This window comes from Arachis ipaensis, chromosome B2 (assembly GCF_059453495.1).
Source record: "Arachis ipaensis isolate K30076 ecotype BB chromosome B2, ASM5945349v1, whole genome shotgun sequence".
NCBI classification, from domain to species: Eukaryota; Viridiplantae; Streptophyta; class Magnoliopsida; order Fabales; family Fabaceae; genus Arachis; species Arachis ipaensis.
Genome location: NC_142437.1, coordinates 25236386 through 25249479, shown reverse-complemented (window position 1 = coordinate 25249479; position 13094 = coordinate 25236386). Strand labels below are relative to the sequence as shown.

At 34.6% G+C, this 13094-nt stretch overlaps 1 protein-coding gene and 1 pseudogene across 11 annotated transcripts; both read right to left on the bottom strand.

The window, feature by feature from the left end:
• Positions 1-444: 444 nt before the first annotated feature.
• On the bottom strand, positions 445-1675 carry LOC107625129 (UPF0481 protein At3g47200-like; annotated as a pseudogene).
• Positions 445-12807, bottom strand: LOC107625130 (pre-mRNA-splicing factor ATP-dependent RNA helicase DEAH10-like). 11 transcript variants are annotated; one of them, XR_015905218.1, is made up of 15 exons: positions 12257-12807; positions 9633-9820; positions 9399-9445; positions 9206-9286; positions 8865-9081; positions 8086-8509; positions 7538-7741; positions 6842-7002; positions 6181-6366; positions 5371-5602; positions 4591-4790; positions 3929-4063; positions 3575-3782; positions 2433-2528; positions 445-1696 (listed from the first exon to the last, which is right to left on the bottom strand). XR_015905218.1 is itself a non-coding variant. In XM_088505082.1 (14 exons), exons 2-13 carry the CDS (start codon positions 9722-9724, stop codon positions 3599-3601), a joined length of 2163 nt encoding a protein of 720 aa, XP_088361208.1. In that variant the 5' UTR covers positions 9725-9820; positions 12257-12807; the 3' UTR covers positions 445-1696; positions 3575-3598. The 11 variants fall into 11 exon arrangements, 4 of the variants coding, with proteins under 4 accessions (XP_088361208.1, XP_088361210.1, XP_088361209.1 ...); XR_015905219.1 differs by having other exon boundaries at positions 2433-3782; XR_015905222.1 differs by having other exon boundaries at positions 2433-3782; positions 8865-9070; positions 12257-12803.
• Positions 12808-13094: the final 287 nt, after the last annotated feature.

Below are 13094 nucleotides of genomic sequence, written 5' to 3'. Positions count from 1 at the left end.
ATTAAAGCAGTATTTGTTAGTCTTGCTGGTTCTTCTTATTCATCCTCGGCCAAATTTCACTGTTTATTTGACCGTGGATTTTGGGTCTTCATTTTAACGCTCTGTAATTTGGCAAGTGTTTTTAACTTATTTGGTTTTAGTGAATTGTGAATTTTTGTTAGCTCCCAATATGGCTTTTTTATAAAACTTAGCTTTGCTTGATTCATGCATCCAGCCATATCCAGTGAGGGAAAGGTTTTGATGTTGTCATGATAGATTTTAGTGAATTACATCATAGTTTGATTTTATTACTAGCTACTTGGGTTTGTGATCATCCAAGATTATCCCTCTCCAGGTGAAAGAATAACTTTCTCACAAATGAGATTAGGACAAGACACTTCCATTAAAATGACAGCTTTTTTTCCAAATTGATATATTGAGACAAATTTCGGCATGAAAGTTAAATGCATCAGAGAATCGGCCATCTTAATAGTATATGGAAACTAGAGTTACATGTTCAACCATTAAACGTATATAGAACAGAATAAACTAAAAGATTAATTGAACAACTCGACAGAAGTTGAAGATGGTGAATATTAGTACAGCTATCCCTACAATGGTAGAACTGCTTCTCCAAGGATCCCGGAAGTACACCCACCTGAGTGTTCCCATAGTCCATTTCCAACCATTGTTGTAATGTTCATTAAGATCTCCAATGATTTGTTGGTAACATGTTTTATTTGTCACAACATGTTTGCATAGACTATTAACCAGTGTTGCCAATTCCTTGTCACTTCCAAGTTCATGGACAATAGCTTCCTTCTCAACCATCAATTCTGCGTCATCCTTGGTGTGAATAAGAGAATCAATCAGAGAAACATAGTTGCAAATGTAAGGCTCCTCAGGATAGTGACACTGCTCAAATGCTATCAGGTTCCTAAGAACACATTCTGCTGTGGGAACTGAGATCTAGCCTTAAAACACTTGGAATATGGGAAGCAACCCAAGCAGAGAAACCAGCTGAAGAATCTCTTCTTCTCAAACTTTATGTCTAGCAAGGATCTATTATGAACCTTCTCGAAGCTTATTCCGGCTTCATTCAACTTTGTCGCGGTCCTCAGCATACATTCTTTTTGCGAGTAAGTGTGGCGACTCTTGTCATCGTTGAACCAAATCAGTGAAATGCAGCGATTTCTCCCACTTCTTCGGCTCGAACTTCCTCTCAGAAGATTTCTGATAAGGGTAACAAGATGCAAAGTACTCATGAGCAAGCCTAATGAATCTGGAATGCTCTTTGAGATTGCTTGGGACACAAGTCTCATAGAGTTTCTCCAAAACTTGATTTGGAAGCTGGTTCTGAAGCAGCAGCAAGTCCCTCTGGATGCTTTTGCTAAGACATCGTTGAGTCAATACACAATCATCTTTGTGTTTCCACCGTTTCGCTTCCCTCAGAAAGAGTTCCATGTTGAAAACAGAATCCAGCAGAATAATCCTCACAAATTGTTCGCTTCCGATGTGAGGGAACTTCGACTGGTAACAACGCCTTATGATCTGCTCTTGTTGTTCAATGAAGGCCTTGAAGTCCTCTAGGGATCTTGTAGATACAGCACTCTGGTCATCTTATTGCAGGATCAATGTTTTCTGGAATATCAATTATTTGTTGAATAGCATATTCATCAATAAATGTAGATCCCATCACACCTGCTTATAGCTTTTTCTGTTGCAAATTCAGCATAGCAGATCCAATATCAGACATAACTAAGTTTGATTATTATAGAACATTTTTTTTATAAAGTTCAAATTTTATGAAATTAAACATAAAAGAAAGGAGCCTCAAATGTTTCTATGTTGTGACATCAAGGTAAAGGATACAAATATTGAAAATAGTCTCTCCACTTGTAAAGATAAATTGTGTAAATATATACCAAGTATATATTTAGAAAAAAAGCCTTTTCAAATTAAGGAAGTAAAAAGGAATTTATGGTGTGCAATGTAACTTAACTGTTAGAATAAAAATAAAAACAGAACTTTTCAACAAGATTTATAAAGTTGGTATATACAAAAGATTCAACCCCTCTTCCATGTAAAGACATAAAGTGTAGATACCACACACAAAATGGCTTTGCTGCTTTGTCTAAAGCCACTGTTTTTTATTATTAAATATCACTTCAAAGTTCAAACAGCACAAGGGCCAATCTAGAAGAAAGGGACAATAAATTCTATTTTTTTTATTATTTTTTTTAAAAAGGAACAAAAATAGAATAGTTCTAGTTATTAAGTAATAAATGGCAACATCATCTCAAAAAAAAAAAAACAAAAACAAAAACAAAAAGAAGAAAAGAAAGAGCATTCTACTAAGAACCTGAAACTAGTGAAAAAACAATATGAACTACTGCAACAATCTAAAGACAGAGAACAAGTAAAGTGCAGAATACTAGTATACTACTAAGAACCTGAAAGCAAACGTTGTATCTTTTCACTTTCCAGAAGCAATTTCTCAATTTCTGGCTTGTGACTCTTTAAGTTCTAAGTTCTCTTATCAGCTCTTTCTGCTTTATACAAAGACAACAACCTATAGGAGTGTGCTTCATGGAAATAGCAAGTGGAAAATAGAAAATTCAAAGAAAGACAAGACCATGATAAATGAGAAACAAATTTATAACCGACATGTCTGATTTTACTTTATCTTTTTGCTTGGTACAATTAATTGGAAGGTGGGAAGATTATTATGAACTCTCGTGAAATATTATAATAAAGTTTGATAGAATTGGGCAGCTCAAAATATTTGTTAACTGGTCTAACTCAATTCCTTTGCTCAAGTTAATCCACCACCTCAAATGTAACCATCAACAGTAAGGTTTGCGGTTACATCACTCGCCCATTATTGAATCTCAATAGCAATAACCACCCAGTAGTAGAAAGTAAAGCAGGAACTCAGTAAGAGGTGTATGTCGTTGGAGGATCCAGCCGCATTTCCATAGTTTTAGACAAGTAATGATAGCAAAAACAAGCCATTAAAACTGTTGTCATTTACATAAAGTCGATAGGCAACATCCATAAAGTAAACATATTCTGAAGCTTTCACTGATCTTGCTGTAATAGATAAATGTCCTATGATAAAAATCAATCATTTCAGTGCCATTTATATGTGGAATGAATGTATAAATTTTGTATAAATCATTTCTTTAATTTTTCCATGTGAAGGGGTTTTAACTCATGAACAATCATTAGCATATTATGTTTCACATCTTGAGATAAGGTGCAATGCAATTTGACTGTACATGAGATTATCAGTTCCATTGAGCTAGGATTTCTAGGAAGAAAGAAAACCTAGAGACATCACAAGCTAATCAGATCCATTTTGTTACTAAGCTGATATCAGCAGTTATTCCAGTTTAAGCGTAACATCATTAATATGCCAAGCATAGTGTTAAGACGACAAAGATATAAGAATCTTTTGGGAATTTCAAGGCCACTTTAGCAAGTTGCTTTATTCTCTATGGATGTAAAATGGCAAAGCTTAACATAATAAAAGTATACAACTGCTCAAAATTATCAAAGCACAAATGAGATGCAAAAATAAAGTTTTAATTACCTGCTTGGCAAAACCATGAAGAATTTAATTTTTCACAACATAATATTGAGGAACCAGCTCAGTTAACCATAGGTAGTCAATGCTGCTTACATTCCGAACGTACTTGCTATTAGTTTGAACAAGTTCATTAAAAATAATACACTCTGGTTTTTGCCTGAATAATACAGAAGATGGGTGGATCTGCACCACCAGACCACTTGCCAAGGCCCTGCCATGTCGTGACAAAACAGAAAGTTGTTTCCATATAAGTAAAATAAATATCTGAGTTGAACACTATATACAGTTGCCAATTAGAAAACAAGTCAAAATGCTAAAGAATAAAAATATAAAATTCCAGAGGGAATAGACAACAACCTGTATGTTCCCTCCGGCTGCTTTACGGCCGCATTGAGGAAAAAGGAAGCAGCAAGACATCTGCGATACTGAAGCATATCATCTCCACAAGAAGCTAGATTCAGCCCCATTTGTTCAGCATGTACTCTAATTTGCCTGCAATAGTTATCAGAGATGAGAATGCATAGAGAATATTTCAAGCAAGACAGGTAAATTACATTCACCCCGACCCACATTTTTTGACCAGTATGCACTCACAACCCTTGCATTGCACCAATTGTTCGTCTAAATAATATACTTAGATTCCCAGTATTAATGTAACTATCAAATCTTTATACATGTGCCTATACCTATATCTTACTACTTTTTATTTTGTTTAATTTTATTTTACTGAATTGAAATGACAAAAATGCCCTACATAACAATGTTAAAAGAAAAAGAGCTTTTGTCATTGTTCTTCCGCCTCTACAAGTCCTCTATGCATAAAGAGAGTGGAGTTAAAAATGACTTTATACAACCTATTTAATGTCATTTCAATTTAATGACACAAATAGAGGGGAGGTGAGTGCATGCTATTCAAATAAAAGGATGGTGCCCGTAATTTGATAAATCTCAGAGGCTGTGAATGTAATTTACCCTTAAAGATATCATGAATTTGAGACAGTTAGATTTAAAATAACTACCTGTGGATGTCACGAGCATGTCTAAGAGAACGGCTACTAATAAAATTATCCTTACACCACTTTTTGAAAGCCTTTTCAATTTTTGCTTTACCCATTTCTATTGATCTCCTCTCTAAGAAATCATTAGATGCTCGATACACATTAATCAAAGTAATGTGGTCTCCCTCCGGACTAGAGAAGCATTTTATTGCAGTTCTTGCCTAGTAAAAAGATGAGAAAAACAGTAACTTCAATTGCATGCAAGGAATAGACAATGAATGATACCTATAATTATACCAACTCTAGAATTTTCCTATAGAAATTCATTGCTTATTTTATAAATCATTTATACACTATTTACATATTCTGTTAAATAGTCAATAGAGGGATAGACTATGGAAGTATACAATCAATGATTAATATTCATATTTGTTTGCCGGATTAAATAAATTTTTGGTCCCTATGAAACACCTCTTATGTTTTGGTCCCTAAAATTTTTCTTCTGATTTTAGTAGAGTAAAATTAAAGTTATCTATTTTAGTCCTAGTTTGTTCTGTTAAGTGCTGAACTGGCAGGTTAAATGCTGATATGGCAAGACATATCACATCAGCAAGCAAACTAATTGTAGGTGCTTAAATAACCAACTTTGAAATTTTACTAAACGAAAACCAAAAGAATTATAAGGACAAGAGGAAAAAAAGACAGGCATTTGACCAAAATCCTTTTAAGCCTCGTTTTTCATAGTAACATCAAAAGAGAATATAACAGATACACCGTAGAATCAGAATTCATTATTCAAACCTCTACTTGCTTTTCCCGAGGAGCATAAAATATGGATTCCACAGACAGCATTGCTACGGTTATCAACATGTCCTCTAAGCAGTTATACTGACTAGCTAAGATAATAGCTTTAGAATAAATAGGATCCAAGGGCAGCCGAGCCATTTGATGCCCAACAGGATCAGAGAGCTGACAGTCATCTGTTAGAGCACCTAGTGAAAATAGCTGTTCCAATGATTTGATAATCGTTGTCCTGTTCAACAGTACAATACATCATACAGCTTACAAGAGATCAAAACAAATTTCAAAAGCTCACTAACGAGGGATGCTAGAAGAATAATTCACTAATGTACACCACAGTGCAAACAACCATATATATTATTCTCAGGTTGCACTATGATAATAAGTGGAATGAACCATTAAAACTCACTTTTACTACCTTAGAAAGTGGTTGTGGTTGATGTTATATTGAAGAGAATAGAATCATTTGGTCTGTTTGGATTCAAAAAGTTGTTTTTTTCTTCCAAAATTAATCACAAAACTCCACCTTCTTTATTTATTTATCGAAAGCTAAAATATTGAGGTAATATGCATCTTGATTCCTGAAATTGGTTGGATGGGTCAATTTGATCCCCAGCTTTTCAAAATGACCAACTATGTGTCCCACTTTTAGAAACAACGAAACTTTCATCTCACATCCGTCAGGATAATGCTAAAGTGAACATTTAAATGCTACGACAGATAATTATCAACAAAAATGGAGCACATAAAGACTGATAAATATGTAAATGTAGGGAAACAATAAAACCAAAATGCTGACAAGTTTCTCACCGTGAAGGTTTCTCAATAAAATCAAACCCTACTATGTCATCAACACCCAAGGCCTTAAGCTGCAAAATCACATTAGATAGGTTGCACCGCTTAATCTCTGGCTTTGTCGAATCCTCAAGCTTCTCGAATTCACTTTCTGGATATAGACGAAAGCATTTTCCAGGTCCTTCACGCCCTGCACGGCCACTGAGCAACAAAGCTAACAATCAGTTTGTTCGTACTTAATGAAGAATTCCATGTATATGTTAATTTCAGTAAGATAGTTTAGCAATAGTAACAATGCAAATGACATCACTCATTATAACCAAAATATGATATGTAAGAACAGCTACACATAAAATCACAATTAAAGAATGAGTTATGATACAAAAAAGAAAGTTCAAGACTTGAAAAGGCATCATAAAGATAAAAGAAATAAAAAGTTACATCACTTAGTTTAATTTCGTTTTCTGATAAAATATATAACAAGCTTTATAATAAAGAGATTCCCAATGGACATGCATAGCAAAAAAAACGAGACAAAAACAAAATGAAAAATATACCAAAAACAATATGCCAGATTTGCATCTAAAAAGTCTTTGTTCAGCAATGTCGTGTGATGTGAGAAAAAGGTTTTCTACACTAAACTACATTAACACTAAAACAGAATCTTGCACCATACCTTCTTTGCAGTGCCTGGGATTTGGATGTAGGTACTATAATCAAGGATTCCATGTCTTTCCCAGAATCATAAGAACGTGCTTTGACAAAGCCAGGATCTATTACATACTTTACTCCAGGAATTGTTACTGATGTCTCAGCAATATTAGTTGCCAATATCACCTAAGAAAGAAGCAGAAAGATAACTTGAATGCAACTAAAAGCAAGTGAGTACCCATTCGATTATTATTTAAAATTTGCATTAAATCTCATAAAACAGGTGGATGCCCAATTATTTTTTACAAAATAAAAAAAAAATTAGTGTTCATAGAGATTATGTCTAGCTGAGCTGAAATTTACCAAATCATAGGAGGTAGTTGTTATGGAAAAGCTGGTAGCACTTACAGTGAACCTTACTTGAAAATAGATTATATATGAATTTGGTTCTCTTGAAAATAGATTATATATGAATTTAAAAGCATGTGCATATGCATATTCAACTCTAAAATGAGGCCACCGGCATTTTAATTTAAATTGTAGATATGGTCAAACAAAACAGAATGCCTCACTATATTTAATAGAAACCTAGACCAAATATATCAATCATTTTAAATATTTGAATCCAATTTTACAAACGTCTAAAATATATTTTTCCTTTAGTTTTATTGAATTAGTTGAGAGATAGAACAAATGAAAGATGAATGCAAAGATGTGATACCTTGCGAAATCCAAACGGAGCTGGTGCAAAGACCCGCAATTGCTGCTCAGATGGAAGAGCTGCAAATATAGGCACAACTTGAAGCTTCTGACTCCCTTCAGGAAACTGACTGAGTCTGTCATTGATAAGCTTTTCAACTGATTCAATCTCTTCTTGACCAGTCAGAAATACTAGTATATCACCAGGGTCCTCCTTTAAATGAATCTATAGATCAATGACATGAGTTTAAGCAACAGAGCTATGAACTTTGTTTCTCAGTCATACATCACTCTCAGTCATCCATCACTCACTACATTGTTATAACCGTATACCATATGATTTAATTTATAATATATACGGGACAATATTGCTAGATGATTCAATGCGCTAATGAGAATGAATGGAGTGAGCTATCGCATTCGTTATGAAGCTGTAAATACCATAAATGCATATGTAGAAACCAAGAGTGATGCGTTGTAAAATATCCAAAGATTTCTCATAACAATCAAATAAAATATCGGTTGCATTATATTAGATTAAATGAAATGGTTATTAATTAAACATATCACCTGAAATATTGTTATCAAGGAAGCATCTAAATAGTCTTCTTCTGGATGGCATGTGTAAAATATATCCACAGGAAATTGTCTCCCTTGGATGTGAACAGATTTGGCATTGCCAAAATACTCGGAGAAAGTGCGAGCATCAAGACTAGCAGACATAATTATTAGCTTCAATGGAGCATACTTTTCGCGGTTATCCTTTTTAAGAAAACTGTTGCTCTGACCACCATATTCTTTTTCCAGTGACATGCCAGCATTCACATTCTTTTTTCCAAAGTTAACGCCCTGATCATCAGCAACAGATCTTGACCGAGCAGATTGAACATTTTTTAGCAAGGCCAGCAAGACATCAGTGTGGACAGTTCTCTCGTGTGCTTCATCAACAATTATAACAGAATACTTGGAAAGATATGGATCCAACAATGCTTCCCTATAAACATAAAGAAACACATCAGCTATCCTATACAAAAAGCTGCACTTACAATCTACAGAAAACAGATATTTCAAATTGAAATCTCCTTAGCTGCTTCAAATCATATACAACTAAAACCCATGTCAAAGAGGGCAATTTGTGAAGAACGTGGTTTGGTTAACCCATTCTTAAAAAAAACAACTTAAAACAAATGGCAGAGAGACACCACCAAAGCAAATCATAATTTCTTCCGTATTTCAGTATTGAGAAGAGCAACAAATTCTAATTGGCCAAGTTCCCAGTAAAAGTCTCACAAAATGAATCTTACTGGAAAACGGAAAAAGATATCCAAACATCCATGTTACACGTATACCTTAGAAGCAATCCATCTGTCATATATTTAATTCTTGTTGAGCTGGAAGTAGTATCATCAAATCTAACAGAGTACCCAACTTTCTGGCCCAACTCAACACCACATTCTTCAGCAACCCGTTTTGCAACTGTAATGGCAGCTACACGTCTCGGTTGAGTTATCCCAATCACTTTTCCATCACGGCAAAATCCAGCACCAAACAGGAACTGTGGAATCTCTACACAGTTAAATGGAAAAAATAGAACATGGTGAAAATCTGCTATGCTTAAAAGCCTTTTTTTTCCTTTACTTTTATATAAAAATTAAATAATGAATTATATAAAAAATAAGATGTGACCTACGTGTGGTTTTCCCACTTCCTGTTTCTCCAACGATGATCAAAATATCATTCTTTTGGACCTCTTCAATGAGTCTTTTCTCAACTACAAGAGTACACAATGACGACAAGAAGCATAATCCGGATTATCACAACACAGCCGAAAATAACTAGGAAAAACATAACAAGAAAAACATAAAATCAAGCTCAGCCAATACCAGAAGCTATCGGGATAGACTTCCTCTGCTGTGCTATCTTTTGCCTCCTGAAAAGGAAACTATAAATGTTAAAAAACAACAAAAACACTAAAATTACAGTCAAGTTTATCCTCCCCTCCTCCTCCCCACCCCCTCCCTCCTTTCTCTTTTTCCAAAGTAATTACAAACGTGATTCTTTCATTCGTGGGTTTGGAAGAAATAATGAAACTTGACATGTATTGCAGAAATCCATACCGTGCAGAGAACTCAGTTTGACGATTCTGTTTTCCATTAGAAAATTTTCCGATAGAACAAGGGTCATGGCTTCTCTTAGCCATGGAAGGCATTTCAACAAATCCAAAACTGTTAATTTGGAGATGCGATGCGACGGTGACTACCACTGATACCGAATTAGGGCCTATCTGATATATTCTGCTATCCAACTATGAAACAATTACAACAGATCTCTAGTTAGGTCTCAAACAATGATCATCCATAACAAAAATCTTACTATGAATCGTGAATCATACTCCCTCTTAAATATTAAGTCAACATGGAAAAAGCACTTCAGTCAAAGCAGCAATGCCGGAAAATTGCATAAGATGATTGATATTTTGATAAATATAAGTAACTGTTATATTATCAGTATAATGTAATTACATAGCATACACATATAAATATAAATATACGTACATATATGTACAAATATTTAGAAATATGATATTATGCATAGTTGTCAAAACTGAACCGGTGATCAAACCGGTCAGACTACTAGGTTTGAAATACATATCTTCACCAACAATTTAACAACAATCAAGTCTCACTTTCTAAAAATAACTAATACGAAAATAGACATAAAATTAGTCAATACTACAATAATATTTTAATTTAACACAATAACAGTGACAATCAATTAGGCAATTAGCAATCAATTCCAATTAAGCAATTAACAATCACACTACAGGAACAGAGCCTATTAACAATTAACAATCAAATAGGCAATTAATCAATTCTAACAGAATCTATTAGCAATTAACAATCAATTTTAACACAGCCTATTATCTAATTCTAATCACACTATCACATTGCAGCAATGAAGACTATTAACAATTAACAATCAATTCTAACAAGACTCTATTAGCAATTAACAATTAATTCTAACAAATAAAATATGTATAAGGACCAAGTTTCTAAAAATCGGACCAGTCATCGAACCGCTCTAACTACTAGTTCAATAGTTTACTGGCCCAACCAATTCAACCGTGATTCAACCGAAAAACCGTTTTATAACAAAAATAAATTATAAATAAACACCTTACATCATAATTAGTTAATTACCGCTAGTACAATTGAATCACAAAACATAAAACATCACATCACTATAAAAATCACAAAACACAACAGCACAATTAATCAATAATCATATAATCTAAACACAACTAAGTCATCAAGACAGACACAATACAACACATTACTGTATAAAAATCACAAAACACAACAATATCACAATAGAGCAGCCATAGTTAATCAATAATCAATTAATCATTCAATAATTTCAATTTAAAACACAATTAAGTCAACAAATCAATCACAATCAAAGTACAATTGAGTCACAAAACACAACAGTACATCACTATATATAAAAAAAATAAAACAGCAGTACAATTTTAATAAAGACTAACAAGGTTAACCAGTGAACTAAATCAACTAATCCTCCAATGATTCAATCCAAACTACGAAAACAACGTAGCAAATGTACAATACAGCATCAGAGCAGAGCTAACCATTCAATGATTCAAATTTCAATCTGAGTACTACTAGCAGAATTCCAAACAAAAATCAATGTTTTGGGCAAAGAATGAAAAAGAATAGAAAACGAAAATTAAAATCAATGATGACATTGCCTTCGTTCTGAGCAGTCTGACCAAACAATACAATTCAATTACAATATCACAACAATCCACAGCAACTCACTCCAACCAGTAATCTCAATAGTCAAAATTATTCAAAATTGTTCAACGATTATTCAAGACTTTAGGGGGTGTTCGCGGTGCTGTTTGGTTCGGTTATTTAGAAAAAAGTCATCCGATCCAATCGTTTATTAAAACTGCGGTTCAATTTGGTTCCCTTTTTTTGTCAAAACCATCTGAACCAAACCAAACCAATTAAAATCAGTTTAGTTTGGTTTGGTTTGTTCAGTTTTTGCAATTAATTCAAACAAAAACCTACTGTACAATTTCACAAAGTCATAACATTAAAATTATGCAACATAATAAGTAGACAACTAATATTTCTAAGTCAATAACCAATAAGCCAGTAACTATTTCACAAAGTTATAACATTGTAGATTAAACAATAGTCAAATACATTGAAAAATAATCAAATAAAATAGATTAACAAGAAGTTTCAGCAACAAAAAATAGATTAAACAATAATCAAATATATTGAACAAATAGTCGATAACAATTTACAAATTTCCAACAAGTAGTCAACAAAAATTTCCAGCGATAAAATAAAATAGATTGAACAAATACTCAATAATAATTTCCAAGTTTTCAGCAACAACAAATACTCAACATATAACAATATGCAATATCGATCACTCAATGGCTCTCATTTTAGTTGGTCACTCACAATTAATTGAGCTTCTTTTATCAAAGCAAATCTAATTTCTAAGAGTACTAAATAAAGAATAAAAGGAAGCCAACAGAAAATAAAGAAGCAAATCGTTGATTCAAATCATTGGTGCTAACCCAATCTTCCATCCCTCCCAATGATAATTATTGTCCTTGTTCACATTGGCTCAGAACAAAAATAGATCAAAACCAATCATCATAACAAATTGAAAATCATCATAATCAGAATTAGAAAATCAGTACCAGTTAGAAGTCGGAAGGAAAAAAAAAGTTCAGAAAAAAATCAAGAACCAACACCAAGGGCTCCGTTCTAGACGCAGACAACGACACGGCGGGGCTGGATGGCGAAAACAGGGACTACGCGGACACGGCGGCTGCTGTGCGTGGAGGATGATGACAGCTCCTCGTGCGTGGAGAGACAAGGAGTGGAGGAGCGGTGGCTACTGTGCGTTGAGGACGACGACGAAGGGAGGAAGAGAGAGAAAGGGTCGCGCCGAGGAAGGGAGAAGCGCGACGAGGAAGGGCCACCGTGAGGGTTCTGTCCGGCAACGTCAGGAGCTGAGAGGACGACGAAGACGCCGCTGACAGTTGTGCTGTGTGGTGTGTCGTGTGTATTCTTCCAAAGACCAGATGACGATGACGCTAGACGCTTCAAACTGCGAGGGTTCCAACCGCTGGTGGTCACTGGGTCACTGCCGGGTCGATTGTGGTGTGGATGGTGGAGTCCCTCTGCTCGTTGGAGGAAAAGGAAAGTAGGGTTGAGGGAGGCGTGGTGACAACTGACTGAACTGAGTGCTGAATGATTTGGGGGTGGGTTAGGTTAGTGGGTCGTGGGTTTTTTTTTTTTTTTTTTTTTTTCCTAGTGTCAAAAAACGATGCCGTTTTGAGCTATTTTTAAAAACCGGAGCTTCAAAAAACCTGTCCATTTCGTCCGATTAATCACTGGTTCGACCGGTTTTTTTTGCAGACCGATTTTGTAACTGATTTTTTGCAAAGAGATTTCGGAGGCTTCCAGCTAGATGATCGATTTTTAATTAACCCGGTCGAATTGACCGGTCCGGTCCGATTTTCAAAACCTTAG

Coding starts and splice junctions, on each gene's coding strand:
- LOC107625130 (XM_088505082.1), bottom strand. CDS start 9,724: ATGCCTTCCATGGCTAAGAGAAGCCATGACCCTTGTTCTATCGGAAAA. Junction 9,446..9,632: donor CAAACTGAGTTCTCTGCACG/GTATGGATTTCT, acceptor TTTCCTTTTCAG/GAGGCAAAAGATAGCACAGC. Junction 8,510..8,864: donor ACAGATGGATTGCTTCTAAG/GTATACGTGTAA, acceptor TTATGTTTATAG/GGAAGCATTGTTGGATCCAT.